This window comes from Benincasa hispida, chromosome 1, assembly GCF_027475165.1.
Source record: "Benincasa hispida cultivar pf3 chromosome 1, pf3_genome.v1.1, whole genome shotgun sequence".
Taxonomy (NCBI): domain Eukaryota; kingdom Viridiplantae; phylum Streptophyta; class Magnoliopsida; order Cucurbitales; family Cucurbitaceae; genus Benincasa; species Benincasa hispida.
This window is the reverse complement of record NC_143478.1, coordinates 74,722,451-74,737,903: the sequence shown is the minus strand read 5'-3', so window position 1 is coordinate 74,737,903 and position 15,453 is coordinate 74,722,451. Positions and strand designations below refer to the sequence as shown.

The 15,453-nt window shown below is 32.4% G+C and overlaps 1 protein-coding gene across 1 annotated transcript; it reads left to right on the top strand.

The window, feature by feature from the left end:
* The first annotated feature begins 9,349 nt into the window (after nucleotides 1-9,349).
* Nucleotides 9,350-9,823, top strand: LOC120078848 (uncharacterized). Its single transcript, XM_039033146.2, has one exon. It carries the CDS (start codon nucleotides 9,350-9,352, stop codon nucleotides 9,821-9,823), a length of 474 nt encoding a protein of 157 aa, XP_038889074.2.
* The last annotated feature ends 5,630 nt before the right edge of the window (nucleotides 9,824-15,453 follow it).

Below are 15,453 nucleotides of genomic sequence, written 5' to 3'. Positions count from 1 at the left end.
TGTTTCACAAGGGAGGTAAATATCTTGAGGACACCAATATAATTTTTTCTGAAGTTTATTTCCGTAATTCTTTATAAATATATTCATATATACTACATGAAACACTTTAATACCATAGGTGGATCACCCAAGCCTTAAAAACAATGAAGTCCATAAATATATTCATATCTTGAGAAGTTCCATACTACAATTCCAGAAATTAACAACGAAGTCTAAGTCTTTGTGGATGACATTTGAACTTTTCATCAACATGCCATAATTTTAATTAGGTTTTTCTGTTTGTCCTAAAAATTGTAACTTTATTTATTCACGGTCTAACTTGTCATGTTTGAAGAATCAACGTCTCTGGTGTTCAATTGTAAAATCACTCTCTATGAATCGATGTTGCTGTGTGGAGTATTTTTTGTTTTGATTCTATATTACTAAAAAAAAAAGTTTAATTTAGGTAAGAATTTGCATTAGTTGTTTGATGATATAGTTGAAGAATTTAAAAAGAACTTATTTTCATACCATATGAGGTTGAGTTTTTGTTTGGACATCATTATTTTTTAAAAAAGAGTATTAAAAAATGTGGTAGTTCAAAAATTTATTAGGATATTTTATAGTTGTTAAATACTATTCAATTTTTGAAGAGACAAGTTTATTAAATAAAGTAAGAAATTGTCTATTCAAACGACACTATTTCATCGGTCATTCAATGAAATAGTCACACAAAGATGACAAAGCAAAGAAAGTTTATAATTTATATCATTTACTCCAAATAAAGGATTTCTTTCTTGATATAACATTGTATTTACTTTCTATTCGAACTCTTAACAATAATATGATCATTTGTGTTTGAAATGTAAAATAAACCTCTCTTATATATATTAAATTCTTGTGAAGATACATACGTTTTTATTGATATATTAATAAACCTCTCTTATATATATTAAATTCTCGTGGAAGTATATACATTTTTATCGATATTTTTATATTTTTATGCGTTCAATATTAAAATAGATATGAATTAAAATTTTCATTATATCGTAAAGAAAATCTTTAAAATATAGAAAATAAACAACAAATTGTCACAATATATATATATATAACTTTAAAAGCCTTATTTATTTATTTATTTTCTTTTTATAATTTTTTCCAGAAATGTTCATTAACATCGATTTTATCGAAATTTTTTCAACGAATTTTTCATAAAATTGAAGCTTGACATTGATATTTTAATCTTGCTCAATGAATAAAATCAAAGAAGTACAATTAGGACCTCGATACAATTTTATGTTGGTTATCAAATCGGAGGTTATGTTCTTTTTTGCTTTTTTTCGGGGTATGCTCATACATATTCTAGAAAAAAAAAATTGTAAAACCATGGAAAAAAAAATCAAATAGCTAGGGAAAACCCAACTATACATATAAGATTAACTTATACATTATATCACTAAGGATGTGTTTGGTATGTGATAAAAGTAGAGAGTTGAGTTGAGTTGAGTTTGGTAATTATTATCTGGAGAGTTAAATTATCTGGGGAGTTAAATTGTCTGTGTTTGTTTGCAGAGTTGAGTTGAGTTGATAATTATTGTCTGTATTTGTTGTGCAGAGTTGAGTTGAGTTGGAGGATCTGATGCAATTTTTTTGTGAATGAGATTAGTTCTATTTTTTTCTGTTTGTTTTTTATTTCATTCTTTTATTTTTTAGTTTTATGCTTTGCTATTGTTAATTAATTTTCAAATATACACGTATTTTCTCAAATCATTTATGACATAAACTAGACAATCTCAATTTTTTTCTCAATTTGTAGAACATAATAGATTATTTTTCATATATTCTTTTCAAAAACTGTAATAATTCTAATTCTCTTCAATCAGTAAAACATACCAACAAAATATATTTCATATTGATGCTCAATTAATTGGTATATTGTATATTGTATGTATATATATTGAATGTATGTATATATATTGAAGCTAATTATCCCAATTACTAATTGGTATATTGTATGTATATATATTGAATTTTGCTAACTTAACTTTATTATTTCACATATCATACAGTTTATTTTTATATAATATGGATAGTTTATTTGGGGGATCCAAACGGCAAAGATGAGGGAAGAGAGAAAGAAATGAAAATTGAAATGAAAATAGAATCCAAAGGTTTGACGATAAAAAAAAAAAAAAAAAAAATCAAATCTGGATCCAAACGGCAAAGATGAGGGAAGAGAGAAAGAAATGAAAATATATTGATTTTTAGGGTTAGTTTTGAAGGATAAAAAAAGGAGTTTTGAGTGGGTAAAAAAGGGGTTTTAATAACCCATAGGTTTGACGATAAAAAAAAAAAAAAAAAAAAAAATCTGGATCCAAACGGCAAAGATGAGGGAAGAGAGAAAGAAATGAAAATATATTGATTTTTAGGGTTAGTTTTGAAGGGATAAAAAAGGGAGTTTTGAGTGGGTAAAAAATGAGATTTTAATAACCCATAGGTTTTCTTTATGGGCTTAACAAATATGGGTAATAATACTCATCTAATCCAATAAGTCATACCCATTTATCAAATACCTCCTAAACTACTTTGTACTTTGTGTCAAGAATATTCTTGAACTTTCAAAATTTTTAAAAATTCTCTTAAACTTTTAAAAAAAAGTTCAAAAACATTTTTATCATTAGTTTTAGATGAAAACTGTTAGTATTTTGTATCCGAAATACTCATAAACTTTCAAAAGTTTCAAAACACCCTTAAACTTTTTTTAAAAAAGTTCAAATTACCCTTACTGGTAATATAATATATAAACAAAAATTGTTCATATCATCTACTTCTATATTTTTTTCTCTTTTTCTCTCATCTCTTGTTCATTACCCTCATATTCCCTTTTTGTTAATTGTCTGACATTTGTTTATCTAAAAATAAATAAATAAAATTGTCCACTTCAATTAAAATATATAGACTATTACAAGAACAAAAAGAATAATGCAAGCCATAATGAGCTCTTAAGATTTAAATGCTTTAACAAGGTTATTCCTTCATAGTTGTTTATGTGTTAATAATCAAATACACAATTTGGCTATTTGTCAGTTTGGTATGTCTTAAAGCAAAATTTTGATTTTGAAATTTTGTGAGATTTTATAAGAATGGGATGAATAGGAAAAAATTAAGAGTATCAATATGAAAAATAAAATAAAGATCTATATATATATATAAATTTTTAAATTGATTATTTTCGAACTCAAAAAAGTTTTAAACAAATTGGTCATTATATTAACTATAGAAGCATTTTTAAACTTTTTTAAAGTCTGAGAATTTTTTATATACATTAGAAAGTTTAGAGGTATTTTTGAAATAAAACACTAATGGTTTTCATCCAAAACTGACGACAAGAGTATTTTTGAACTCTTATAAAAAGTTTAATTGTATTTTTGAAACTTTTGAAAATTCAGAAATGTTTTTTTACACAAAGATCAAGATCAAAGTATATATATATATATATATATAATTTAGCCTTCATATAATAGAAGACGTTCAATGTTTAAGTACTTTATGCGTATCAATTTCACATCTTTATGTTAAAATCGGATGAGAGTAATTGGGAGAGTTGATATAAATAACGAGGTGAGAAATGTGAGTTAACGCGAATAACGAGATAATAAACCTCTTTAATAATTGGTGAACCAAACCGTAGGTGGGTTTTTTTTACCCACCCAATCCAACCCAACTTGGAGGTCAAATACTCCCTTAAGTATCATTATTGGGAATGAAAATGGATTGGACCCTCTTAATGTAGGGATAGAAGTAGGCAAAAGCATAGGAAAAAAGGTTGGAGAAGGCAAATAATAATAATTAAAGGGGCCATTTTTGTGTTATATATAGAGGGGGGAAAATTGGAGATATTGAAAACCCTAATTTAGAGAGAGGTCCCTACATAGAACTTGTATGAAAGACATAAGCATAGGATAATGTTGGATATAGTGCTACTTGTGCATGGTTGGTAAGTAACATAACATGCCAAGCAAAGGATTGTGCTTGAAAAAAAAAAAAAAAGGTCAATTCTGTCTATCAAAAACCCCATTTAATGGAGTTTGTACCCAACAACCCTACTTTCTTCTTTCTTCTTCTAATGGGGAAGCTTCCTAGCTTGACCATAACAGCCCCCCCTTTCCCTCTTATCTCTCTCTTTATAATTCTGTTGAAATATTGCTTTTGTTTTTTCAAGTATATTTGAAGACATATTATCTTCTATATATTATGAAATTATCATTGAAAGGACATTTACATTTACATTCTATTTCATATAAACTAATCTTTAGTGATATTGATCTATATGGTTGTAATTTTTTTCACAAGTTGAGCATAGTTGAACCAAAAAGTTACATGTCATTTGAATCTCTCTGATCTCAAACGTTGTTTAATTAAAGAAAACATATTTGTATATATTATCTTTTAGGGTCGTTCGTTTTGTGGGAATTCAGAATTCTCATGAAATGGGTATCTAAATTATCGTGTTTATTTTATGGTAATGTAAGATGTCTGGAGATTTGAAGATTTCCGAGTATCCTAAGATGCCCTTATGTAGAGTATCTAGAAAGTTTTAGATGCTCTCCTGAAACACTAGTTTTCTGGATTTCCATGTTGAGGGCATTCTTTTTTACTTTTTTAATCGTTCTTTTTTTTTTATATATATTTAAATATCACTGTTCTTTATTTTTATTTTGTAATTAAAATAAATATGGTAGTTGTTTTCATTTTTTTTGTTTTTATTGTAGTGGTTTTTTTAGAAAGAATTCAAATTTAAATATAAATTGATATTTATTTTATAAAAATCTTACACTAATATATATTATTTTGTTGAGAAAAATAACAAATAAAATAATGAATTTATATGAATTTAAAAAGGAAGTAAAATTAATAAACAAAACAAATATTTATATAAATTGAAATTAAATTTATTATAAATTAATGAATAGCTACAAGTAAAAATTCTATAAAACAAACAAAGTTATCCAAGTATGTTCTCAATTATCATTAAAAAGATTCTTACAAAATAAATATGGTTATCTAAGGATGTTGGACATTTATAATTTCGGACATCTAACGATTTCGATCCTCTACATTTAAAAAAAAAACAAATAAATGTCAATGTGGATATTGAAAGGTTAAGTTTTCTTATAATTTTAAAGTAGAAATTCAATTGAAAAACTGTTGTGGAACATATGAAAAAAAATATTATATAATTTATGGACCATATAATCATATATTAGTCTGTCTTTTTCAATTATTTTAAGGGGCCATATGATATATTTAGTTAATCCTTTTCAATTAAATTTGTCAACACAGAATGGTTTACTAAAACTCTTTCTTTCTACATCTTTCAATTTTCTCATATTTCCTTTATAAATTAACAAAAGAAGAAAAAAGATCCAATTATCAAGGGAACCAGGAAAAAATTATCTGGTATAAGTAATTTATATATTTCAGTTACTTATATCATCAAAAATTAGGAAGTAAATAAGATCTATATATTGATTTTATAACTCAAGAAATGATAGTTATTATTGAAATTTTTACTGAAATTAAATCTGAGGGGACAGAAAATTGTGTCATAATTAAATGCATATTTCAAAAAGTACTCAAAGCAATAATAATTAATAATTAATGAACATGTGTGAAGCATATTATGGGAAAGATAGCCTCACCAAACTCAATCATAAAACTGCCTTTTTGTATGAATTAAAATAATCTGTTGGCTTTTGCCCACCATGCATCTCTGTTCAATCTCTTAACTTGTAGCTATGAATAAAATGATCAAGACCCAAATAATGATAATGATAATAATTAAGAATAAAGATGATTAAATTTGGATTTAAAGTCAAAGCAAGAAATAATAGATAATTAGGTGAAATTATGGTGATAATTTTGAACATTAGTCAATGATTTGACATAAGTTTAGGACAACCAAAAACTACAACCTCACACAACTATTTGACGTCGTTGATCATAAAAGCATCAACGATAATTGACATGCATTTTTTTTTAAGGATGGAAAGTTTTAATTCCCATACATTTACTATTGAATTATATATATATATATATATATATATATTTGAGTGCTTGAATTTTTAAACTAAACAATTTTACTCTCAAATTAAAGTTTACATTTGGCAGCATTTTGGTTCTATGCCATTTTTCGTTCGTTTGTTTTTATTTTAAAATATTTTAATAAATTTTAATAATAAGAAACTATTTTTTATTTTTTAAAAATCTCTCTCTTTTTCCTGGGAAATTTATATGGATGACCCATTTTTTGGGTCCAAAATGTCAAATGACCCATTTTTAAAAAATAATGTCAATTGACCCTCTGCTGACATCATCGCCATACTAAATTACGTAAATTGCCCTCACCTCTTTGTCTTCTTACCTTTTTACTGAAAACCAATCAAAACTAAAAACTCTCAAAATTTTCCAAGTGTAACGGCTTCATATCGCTCATAAACTCCGAACGGTTTCACTGCATTTTAAAATCCATTAGTTGGGCTTGCAAACGATTCCACTGCCGCTGAAAAATCGAATCTGATCGGTAAGTGATTTTAATTTGTGCCTGAAAATGTCTTAAATTGATCGGTAATGGGGCTTTGTGGGTCGTTCTGGGTTTAGAAATACCGTGAACCTATAGTTTTTTTGTTTTCTTTTTTGGTTCTCGATGTGTTCTGTAGTTGAAGACAAGTAAAAAGAGAGAATGTGAGCGAGATAAGTGAAAGTGAAATCGGCGAAAGCGATACTAGAAAGAGCGACACCAGAAAAGGTGGGTTGTTCTTGTTAGGGTTGATGCCCTAAATCTCGTAGGGTCCTGTAGTTTGTAAACATCTTTATGAACAAACGCTTATAATGTAATAATATGAGATATTTTCTTCACTATTGTCTATGAAATATGAGATATTTTAATTGCATTAACCACAATCAATAAACTAAGATCCCTGGTTATCGTTGTAACTTAAGTATGTATGTGGAGACATACAAGTGAATCATACCTTAGGTGATAACCTAAATGGTCTGTAGTATATGGATAAAAGAGGGAAACCTTATCCTGGTGATACTACGGATACGACCTACTATGTAGATGTTACAAGTGTTGTAAAGTACTACAGATGGTCTAATCCTGATCATTCATGTGGAGACATGGGAGCGGGGGTGTCCTATACAAAGGAATTTCTATAAGACCGAACCACGAAATGTTTAGTCTCGTTATATAATGTCATTCATGTCAGAGACTTTCATTTCACTAGGAGACCATATGTAACATGACCTTAATCCTGAGTGAGTTGGGAACTCCTGCCTATGAGGGTGGTCCTTTGATTTGCATGGGTACGAGTGGCCAGATTGCCGACTCAAACCTACCATTTGGGGATTCATTTAATTGAGGAGCTGGGAAATCAACTACACAAGATACAATTCACTTTTTCCCCGAAGCAGGGGTAAGTAGATAGATTGCTCCCTTAAGGGCTAATTCTGGGGCTTGAATGATGTGGTGCCACACACTTCTCATAGTCCGAGAGGTATTCACTTATAGTAAGACTATGATGTATTGTTCATTAGAGGAATCAGTGGTACGTGAGGAGTTAAATGTAACTATAGAGGCAAAATGGTAAATTGGTCCAGCTGCACTTACGAGCGATCTGTGAAGGGTTATCATACTATTGATTGGTTATATCCAAATGGGCACAGAAATATATCTGTAGTGAGAAGAGTGCAACTGTTGGTCTTTAATGGAGTGCTCGGCAGTTAATGGATGGTAGATTTCGTGATTAAAAAGTTTAGTCAGTTATTCACATACCGTTGGAGCTTCAAGCTACAGGTATATAAGGTCCCCTTAGTAGCTCAATGGATTCACGTTGAGAATCAGTTTTTGGATTAGTGTGAAGTGTTCGAATTAACAAGAGGGGATTTGATTATATATGGTATAATTAAATTAGTTCAATTATATTTGATATAATTTATTTGATGTATAAGATACATTAAATGGAAGAATTTGATATAAATATGATTTATATTAAATAAAGGAGAAAAAGAACTATGGTTCAAATATTACATATGATGTGATATTAAAACTATAGATTATAAATATAATATGATAAATTAGTTATTATATTTAGTTTTAATTAAATAATTATAGGATAATTGTGGTTGGTTATTTTCTCTATTAACCGTGAAGGTGGGAGGTTATTTTCAGTTTTGAATAACTGAAGGATAAAATAAAAAGTGTTTTCATTTTGTTAATTGATCGCTTCATAATTGTGAATTACTAATCGTTTTGCTCATGAGAGACTACACGATAGCCTTCTAGCGAGAGACTAAATGATTGTGTAAAGCGAGAGACTAAACGATCGTGTAGAACGAGATTTACTAAACGATCGTGTAAACGACTAAGCGAAAGACTATACATTGAGCGAGATTTTCTAAGCAACTGTCTAAGTGATTCTCACGAGAGCGAGATTTACTAAACGACCAAGTATTCTAACGACCAAGTATTCTAAGTCTATGTGATAGACAGATCCTTTCTCCCACTTACTTGATCGTGTAGTTCGATTGTTTTCTTCCTCCTTCCCTCTACCAAATTCACACAGAGCCTACACCTCTTGGATTCTCACTCCAAGAATATCAAGGTTGTCGAATGGTAGTGTCAAAGGGTGCTTGTTCAAGGAGTAGACTGTTCTTGATCTGAAACGACAGCAAAAGATTGGCTAGACGATTGTAGCGACAACGAGAGGTTACTGTTAAATTGCTCACGAGAGCGAGAGATTGTTGTTGAATTGTTCACCGAGAGTGAGAGATTTCCAAAAGAAGAGTTCTTCAAAGGTAAGTCTCTGAATTCCTTTTATTTTTTTATTACTTAAGCATGTTGTTATTTTGTATAAGATGCATAACTGTTCTGTATGTTTGTGAATGCCTTTATTCTTTCACAATGGACTTGGAAAAATCTTGCTTCTGCACTAGTTTTCTTGAATAAGAGTTCCTTCAATTCTGGGGTTTAGAAATACTACGAACCTATGGTTTTTTTATTTTTTATTTTTTAGTTTTTGATGTGTTTTATGGTTGAAGACGAGTAAAAAGAGAGAATGTGAGCGAGATAAGTGAGAGTTACTAGAGAGTGTGACACCAAAAAGAGCGATACCAGCGAGAGCAATACCAGAGAGAGGGATACCAGAGAGAGGGATACCAGGGAGAGTGTTACCAGAGAGAGCGATACCAGCGAGACGATACCAACAAGAGTGATACCAATGAGACTTAATCAAAATGTTTTTTTATAATTTTTTTCTGAAGGAGTTTACTAATTGAATCTTTATTTCATGCATGAGTGATTTTTAAGATGTCAACACATTTCAGAATACCTGTAGTCGACCGATTTCCCAGTCAAGTTACAAGTTTGGCCCACATTGCTAATGCGAACAAGACTGTGAAAGAGAAGCTTATCCCAAGGCAGTTAGAGATGTTCAAGAGAATAGTTTTTGAGCGATTTGAAGATGTTGACATGGTGTTCAACAACCAAATTATCCATCATATGTTATTGAGAGAAGTGAAGAGCACGAGAGCTGACTCAATCTCATTCTCTATTGGTGGAAATATCGTCACTTTTTCGAATGATGATTTTTTGTCGATGACTGGTTTGTGGCGATCCCCTATGCGAGTTGATCGGTATGAGCAATCCTCATATGAACTTGCAATCAAGTATTTCGTTAATCGAGTGACAAAGGACACCTTACATGTCCGTCTACTAGAAGAAAAATACAAGGAGTTGGAGTTTGAAAATGACGGGGATGCTGTGAAGATCACATTAGTCTAAATACATAGAGGTTGCAATGATGGGAAAGAACAAGTAGAAAAATGCAGTGGACCTTAAATGTTTTAAGGACGTTCAGAACATAGAGTACTACAACAGTCTAGACTGGGGTACCATTATTTGGGAGAGGACACTCGATACCCTAAAAATTGCCTTGAATGATAAGAGTAGTTTATACAAGACAAAGGTGAAAGGAAATAAAAATTATATCGTGAAGTACTATTTGCGTGGATTTCCACAAGCATTCTAGGTAAATTTGCTTAACATAATAATCATGTTATTTGATTTAACATTATCCTATTCTTAATATATGTTAAATTTTATTTAGGCATGGACGTACGAGATCCTAACAGCATCGATAGCTGGGAACATTGCGGAGCGAAGGAGCAAGGTGGCTTTGCCTCGCATATTACGATGGTCATGCTCCCACTCAGTGTTCTTCAAAGTACTTGAGAGAGACATATTCGAGTCTAACAATGTACGTTTACTCTATGCATAATATGTTTATTTGGTTGTTAAATTGACACTAACCATTTTACTGGGTTATTAATATAGACAAAGGTTAAATGGATCTTGTCATGACCGACGTTAAGAGGGAGTTTCGGGATACCCCAGTGGACAGACGACCTATATTCGATCTAGGTGCCAATGATGATAGTGCTGAAAGTGGCAGTAGGTCGAGTAGTGAGAGTAGTGCTGAAAGCGACGGTGATGATCATCGTGAGGTAACAATGATGAATGTGGAAGGTGGAGGGAGGGGATGAACACAAGCATTCTGAGCACGAGGATGCTGAATGTGGAAGGGCTGAGGGAGGGACATACACACCTAGTGATGGTATGTTCCATGATGTGGTGTGGGACGTATGCGATGAGGATGAGTTGAACCCACTTGATGTCCATTTTACGGATTCCCATAGAGTGCAATCTATAGATGAAAAGTGTTCTGAGTGTGCTGCCCACAGGGAGGGAGCCGATCCCAATTATTCTATTTATTCGTACATGCGGACCATTGATAGCTCACTATCGAGGTTGGATGGTCGTATATCGAGTTTCGATAGTCGTGTATCCAAGATTGAGGAAAACATGACAGACATGAAAGGACAATTATCGGTCATCCTGTCACTGTTGCAGTCTATGTGTAAGCTTTGCATTTACTATCATTTTATGTCTTTATGTGTTTAGTTTTTACGTATTCGTGAACTCATCATTTTAGTTTATTAATTGAAGGGTTCCACAGTGATTGAGGAGACGACAAGGTCATCCATCCCATATTTAAGTGACAATGCCACAATGTCGCTCATCCCATCTCAGAATCCTGATACCACTGATACCACTGATGCGACTGCTACTGATACTCTTATCCTCCCTGTAGAGCCTCAAAATACCACCACTTCACCTACTCTCATCCCCTCTCTTGAGCCCGATATCACAACAATACCCACTGACGTCCAACCTATAGAGGTCGACATCCCACATACAAAGGCCAACATGTCTGATATCCCAGAGGCCAACACTTCTGGTATTGTTACGACCATGGAAGGAATTACATTGGTGAGTAATTTATTGATCAATAATCTTTGTTTATATTTTTATATTTCTTGATGAGTAATTTTTTGTTATATGTTTATGTAGGAATCTCAAAGAACTACTCGTAAGAGGAAAGGTGTTGATAAATATACATCTCTAACTCAAGTAAAGAAGAAAAGTGTGGATTCTAGGGTACATCTTCCATTTGAAAAGGTTAAGTATCCTCTCCCGGATGTGACTACGTCACTATTCAGAGCGATTGTTGGGTACAACATAGCACATGATGTTCCACTTAATATCTTTACATAAATGATGGGTTGGATCAAAGATGAGAATACTAATAACGAGGTTCGAAAGAATTCCTTTAAGCCACTATTGAAGCAATTTTTCAAGGAATTGATTAAACCGAGTTCGTGGGTTGAGTGTGACGTAAGTTTCCTAGTCTTGACTTCTTTACAGTTGGATATCTTGTACTTTGATCGACATAGTAATTTTTTATGCATACCATAAATACTTTATTTCATTTTATGAAAGAAAAATTTTATACCCGGCCTGACATGTGCATGCACAAGTACACGTCCCTACTTCACTACTGTGACGTGGATCGTTCAAAGCTGGACCTATCTACACCCCATTGGAAAATCACTCGACCTATGAACACCGACATACAGCACGGATCGCTTGATTATGGCATCTTTGCAATAAAATTACTAGACATTTGGTGGCTGGTGTTGATCCTTCCGTAATCACTCAGAAGAAAATGTATGAATATAGGATGCAGTTAGCGTGTCAATTGTGGGCGAACACTACATATTTTTTATGTGTATAAAACATGTATTTTTTATTGTATTTTTTATGTATGTAAAACATGTATAAAACAATTTTATCAAAGTTCAAAGTTCAATATTATACATTTTATCAAAACATGTATAATTGAGCTATTTATCTTTTCATTATATCAATGGTATATAAAACATTATATCAAAGTTCAAGGTTCAAAGTTCAAACATTGAAAAATCGAGATTTTCAGAGAGAGCGAGATTGAGAGAGAGAGATTTTGAGACAGAGCAAGATTGAAAGAGCGAGATTTTGAGAGAGAGCGAGATTTTGAAAGAGAGATTTTGAGAGAGAGACTTTTAGGGAGAGCAACACTTATGGAGATTGAGAGAGCGAGATTATGAAGAAATGGTTGTGTAATGCTTTGTTAAATCCTCGATGCTAGATACTCGATACTCGATAAGTTTCTGCTCGATACTTGATGGAAATTTCCTTCTATACTCGACGAGTTTCTATTCTTTGCTCGATATTAATCTTTACTCAAAGCAACTCGAAGATGAAAACTTTTGACTCGATGCTACTCAATAGAAGAAAATCGATACGTGATTCAATTCGATACTTTGAAATCGATATGATTTGATAACAAGATTGTGTTTTCGTGATTTGCAAAAAGATTCACTTTCTTTTTCACATGAAGATTGCATATAACTTGTTTTTGTTGACAGAAAAAATAGAAAGTATGAAAAACTCTTCTTTGAGGCCTGATCAATGGTATTTATAACACATACCAACAGACCGTTACAAGATAAAGTTAGTTATAAACTAAACTAGATGAGATGTATTTGAGTCATGGTTTTTTCCATTTTCAGTACGTCGCACGGTTGTGAGCGGTTCGTTACAATTTTGGCGGTTATGCCCATAATTCCCACACCGACCATATTTCATTTGTTTGCAAAATTCTCCTCTGGATGGTATTCTTCTCACTCTCCGTCACCCAACTTGTGCCATAAACTTTGGAGGAAGGATAGTCTTTTCTACATATTCAGGAGTCTCTTCCATTCAGATATGTGCCCGAGTGGATTTATAGGCTCTAAATACACAGTCATTAGAGAGTCCATTGTATAAAATCTATTGCAAAGACTCTGAATGGGTATGTTTCGTTCCTTGGCATCCACAATTGCATGCGAACACGAGATACGAAGTGAGTCGAATTCCTTGTACATGCATTCCTTCGTGTGAAGATTCACAATACCGTCCAATCGATTATCTCACACGTAGACCCGATAACAATCAATAGTCTCAACCTGATATCGTCTGCCCTTATCGGCCTCACTTGCCAATTGGGTTTCACAATAGTCAGAGTGCATTGTCGTTCGAAATGTTCAGTAATTCCTCCGTTCGTAGTTACACAATTGGAACATTCCTCTAACATGTTCAATCAAGCATACTATGGGCAATAGCCGATACTCTTTAGTTAACAAATTGAAATATTCTGCACTATTGGACGTCATGTTGACATATCTTCGTTCTATTTGGTAAACTCGTGCTCACCTTTGAAGACCGATGCCTTTCAGATATTTCTTGACAGCACCGTCTCGAAAACTACAAAGTTCGTCCCATTTTTCCTGGAACTCTGTCATGTGAAATGCCTTTACTGTATCTCTAAATATCCTAACAACCGTACTATCCTTAAAGTTTGTAATAAGATTCTGTTCTATGTGCCACGTGCACAATCCATGAAATGTCGTAGGAAAAAATGCACGAATAGCATTGCTGATAGATACCATTTGATCAGATATAAACACCAAATTATTGGGTTCTCTGATACTGCATTTCAAGTTTAACATAAACCATTTCCATGATCGATCATTTTCATTGTCCACTATTGCATATGCTAGTGGGTATAATTGATTATTCCCGTCCATAGAAACTACGACCAACATGGTCCCTTTGTACTTTCCTTTCAAGTGTGACCCATCAACAATTATCATAGGCCGACAGCTTGCGAAATCTCTAATACAAGGCCCTAATGCCATAAACATATACTTGAAATGCACATCATCTTCAAGTTCGATCTCAAACACTATACTCGGATTCTCTATTTTAACGCCTCCCCATAAGCATGTACTGTGGAGTATGAGTATTCTGGAGTACCTCTAATGAGATCATATACGGCTTCCCTTGCACGCCACACTTTATCATAACTTATGTTCATGTCATAATCTCTCTTCATATCCTCAACAATATGACAAGATCTATAAATACGTCCTATTTCTGTAAACTTATCTTTAATCAACTAACCAACAACCGTAGTAGTTGCTTGTCTATGGTCGGGATTTAGAATTCCGATGGAACATGTGTGCGAACTGTAGTACTTTGTGAACTTGAATATATTAGATCATTTTATTTTCACTGCACGAAGGCTCCACTTACAAGTCTCCCCAATATATTTGACAGTGAACAAAGATTTGGTTGACTTCCTGACCCTAAATTCAAAATTTTTGTTGATGGACAAAATAGATAATCGCATTTTCAAGTCCTTTTTACTCAAAAAATAGTTGACCAACTTCAACATCCTCTATCCTAGATGAAGAGATACTAGGCATAATCAACTCTCCCTTATGACTTGAAGACATGGATGGTGGAACCACTGAAGTTGCTGTAGAACAACACACATATCTATGATCATGATCCATTTCATTCAATCCTGTTGGTTGATCATTAACATTCACTTAAGGATCACAACATTTCTCTAGATGACCACAATTCATATAATCAAGTCTAGATGACCTCTCATTACCAACAACTAAAGTACTGCCCAATTCTATATCACCGTAATTCATTGAATTCAATCCTGCTGAATTAGTGCGGTCGTTGTTTAGTGATAATGTTGATGGTACAGTGTTGATAGACAATGGAATATCATCATCTTCCCGACGAAACTGATATGATTCCTCATATTGTCTGTCTACAGCCGTATCATCATAACTCACATTTCCAAACTCTATTCTAATATTTTCATCCTGACTCGATTTTAGCGTTATAGAAAACTGAAGTCTACTAAGCTCTTCTTGGAAAAGATGGAAGTAAACATCATCATCATTCCTTATGTATTGTGGAGGGGCTTCATATTAAAACTTATATTTAACTCTCATTATAAGATCAAACTCTGAAAAACTGACATTTATAACCCTGTAAATTTGAGATTTAAGTTCTCCATACTTCAATGTAACAGGCACAATGGTTCTTGTCAACCCTCCCCCAATATACGAACTTTCATTCTCATCGCAATCATCTCCATATCGAATAAGTAGACACTTTTTGTCATC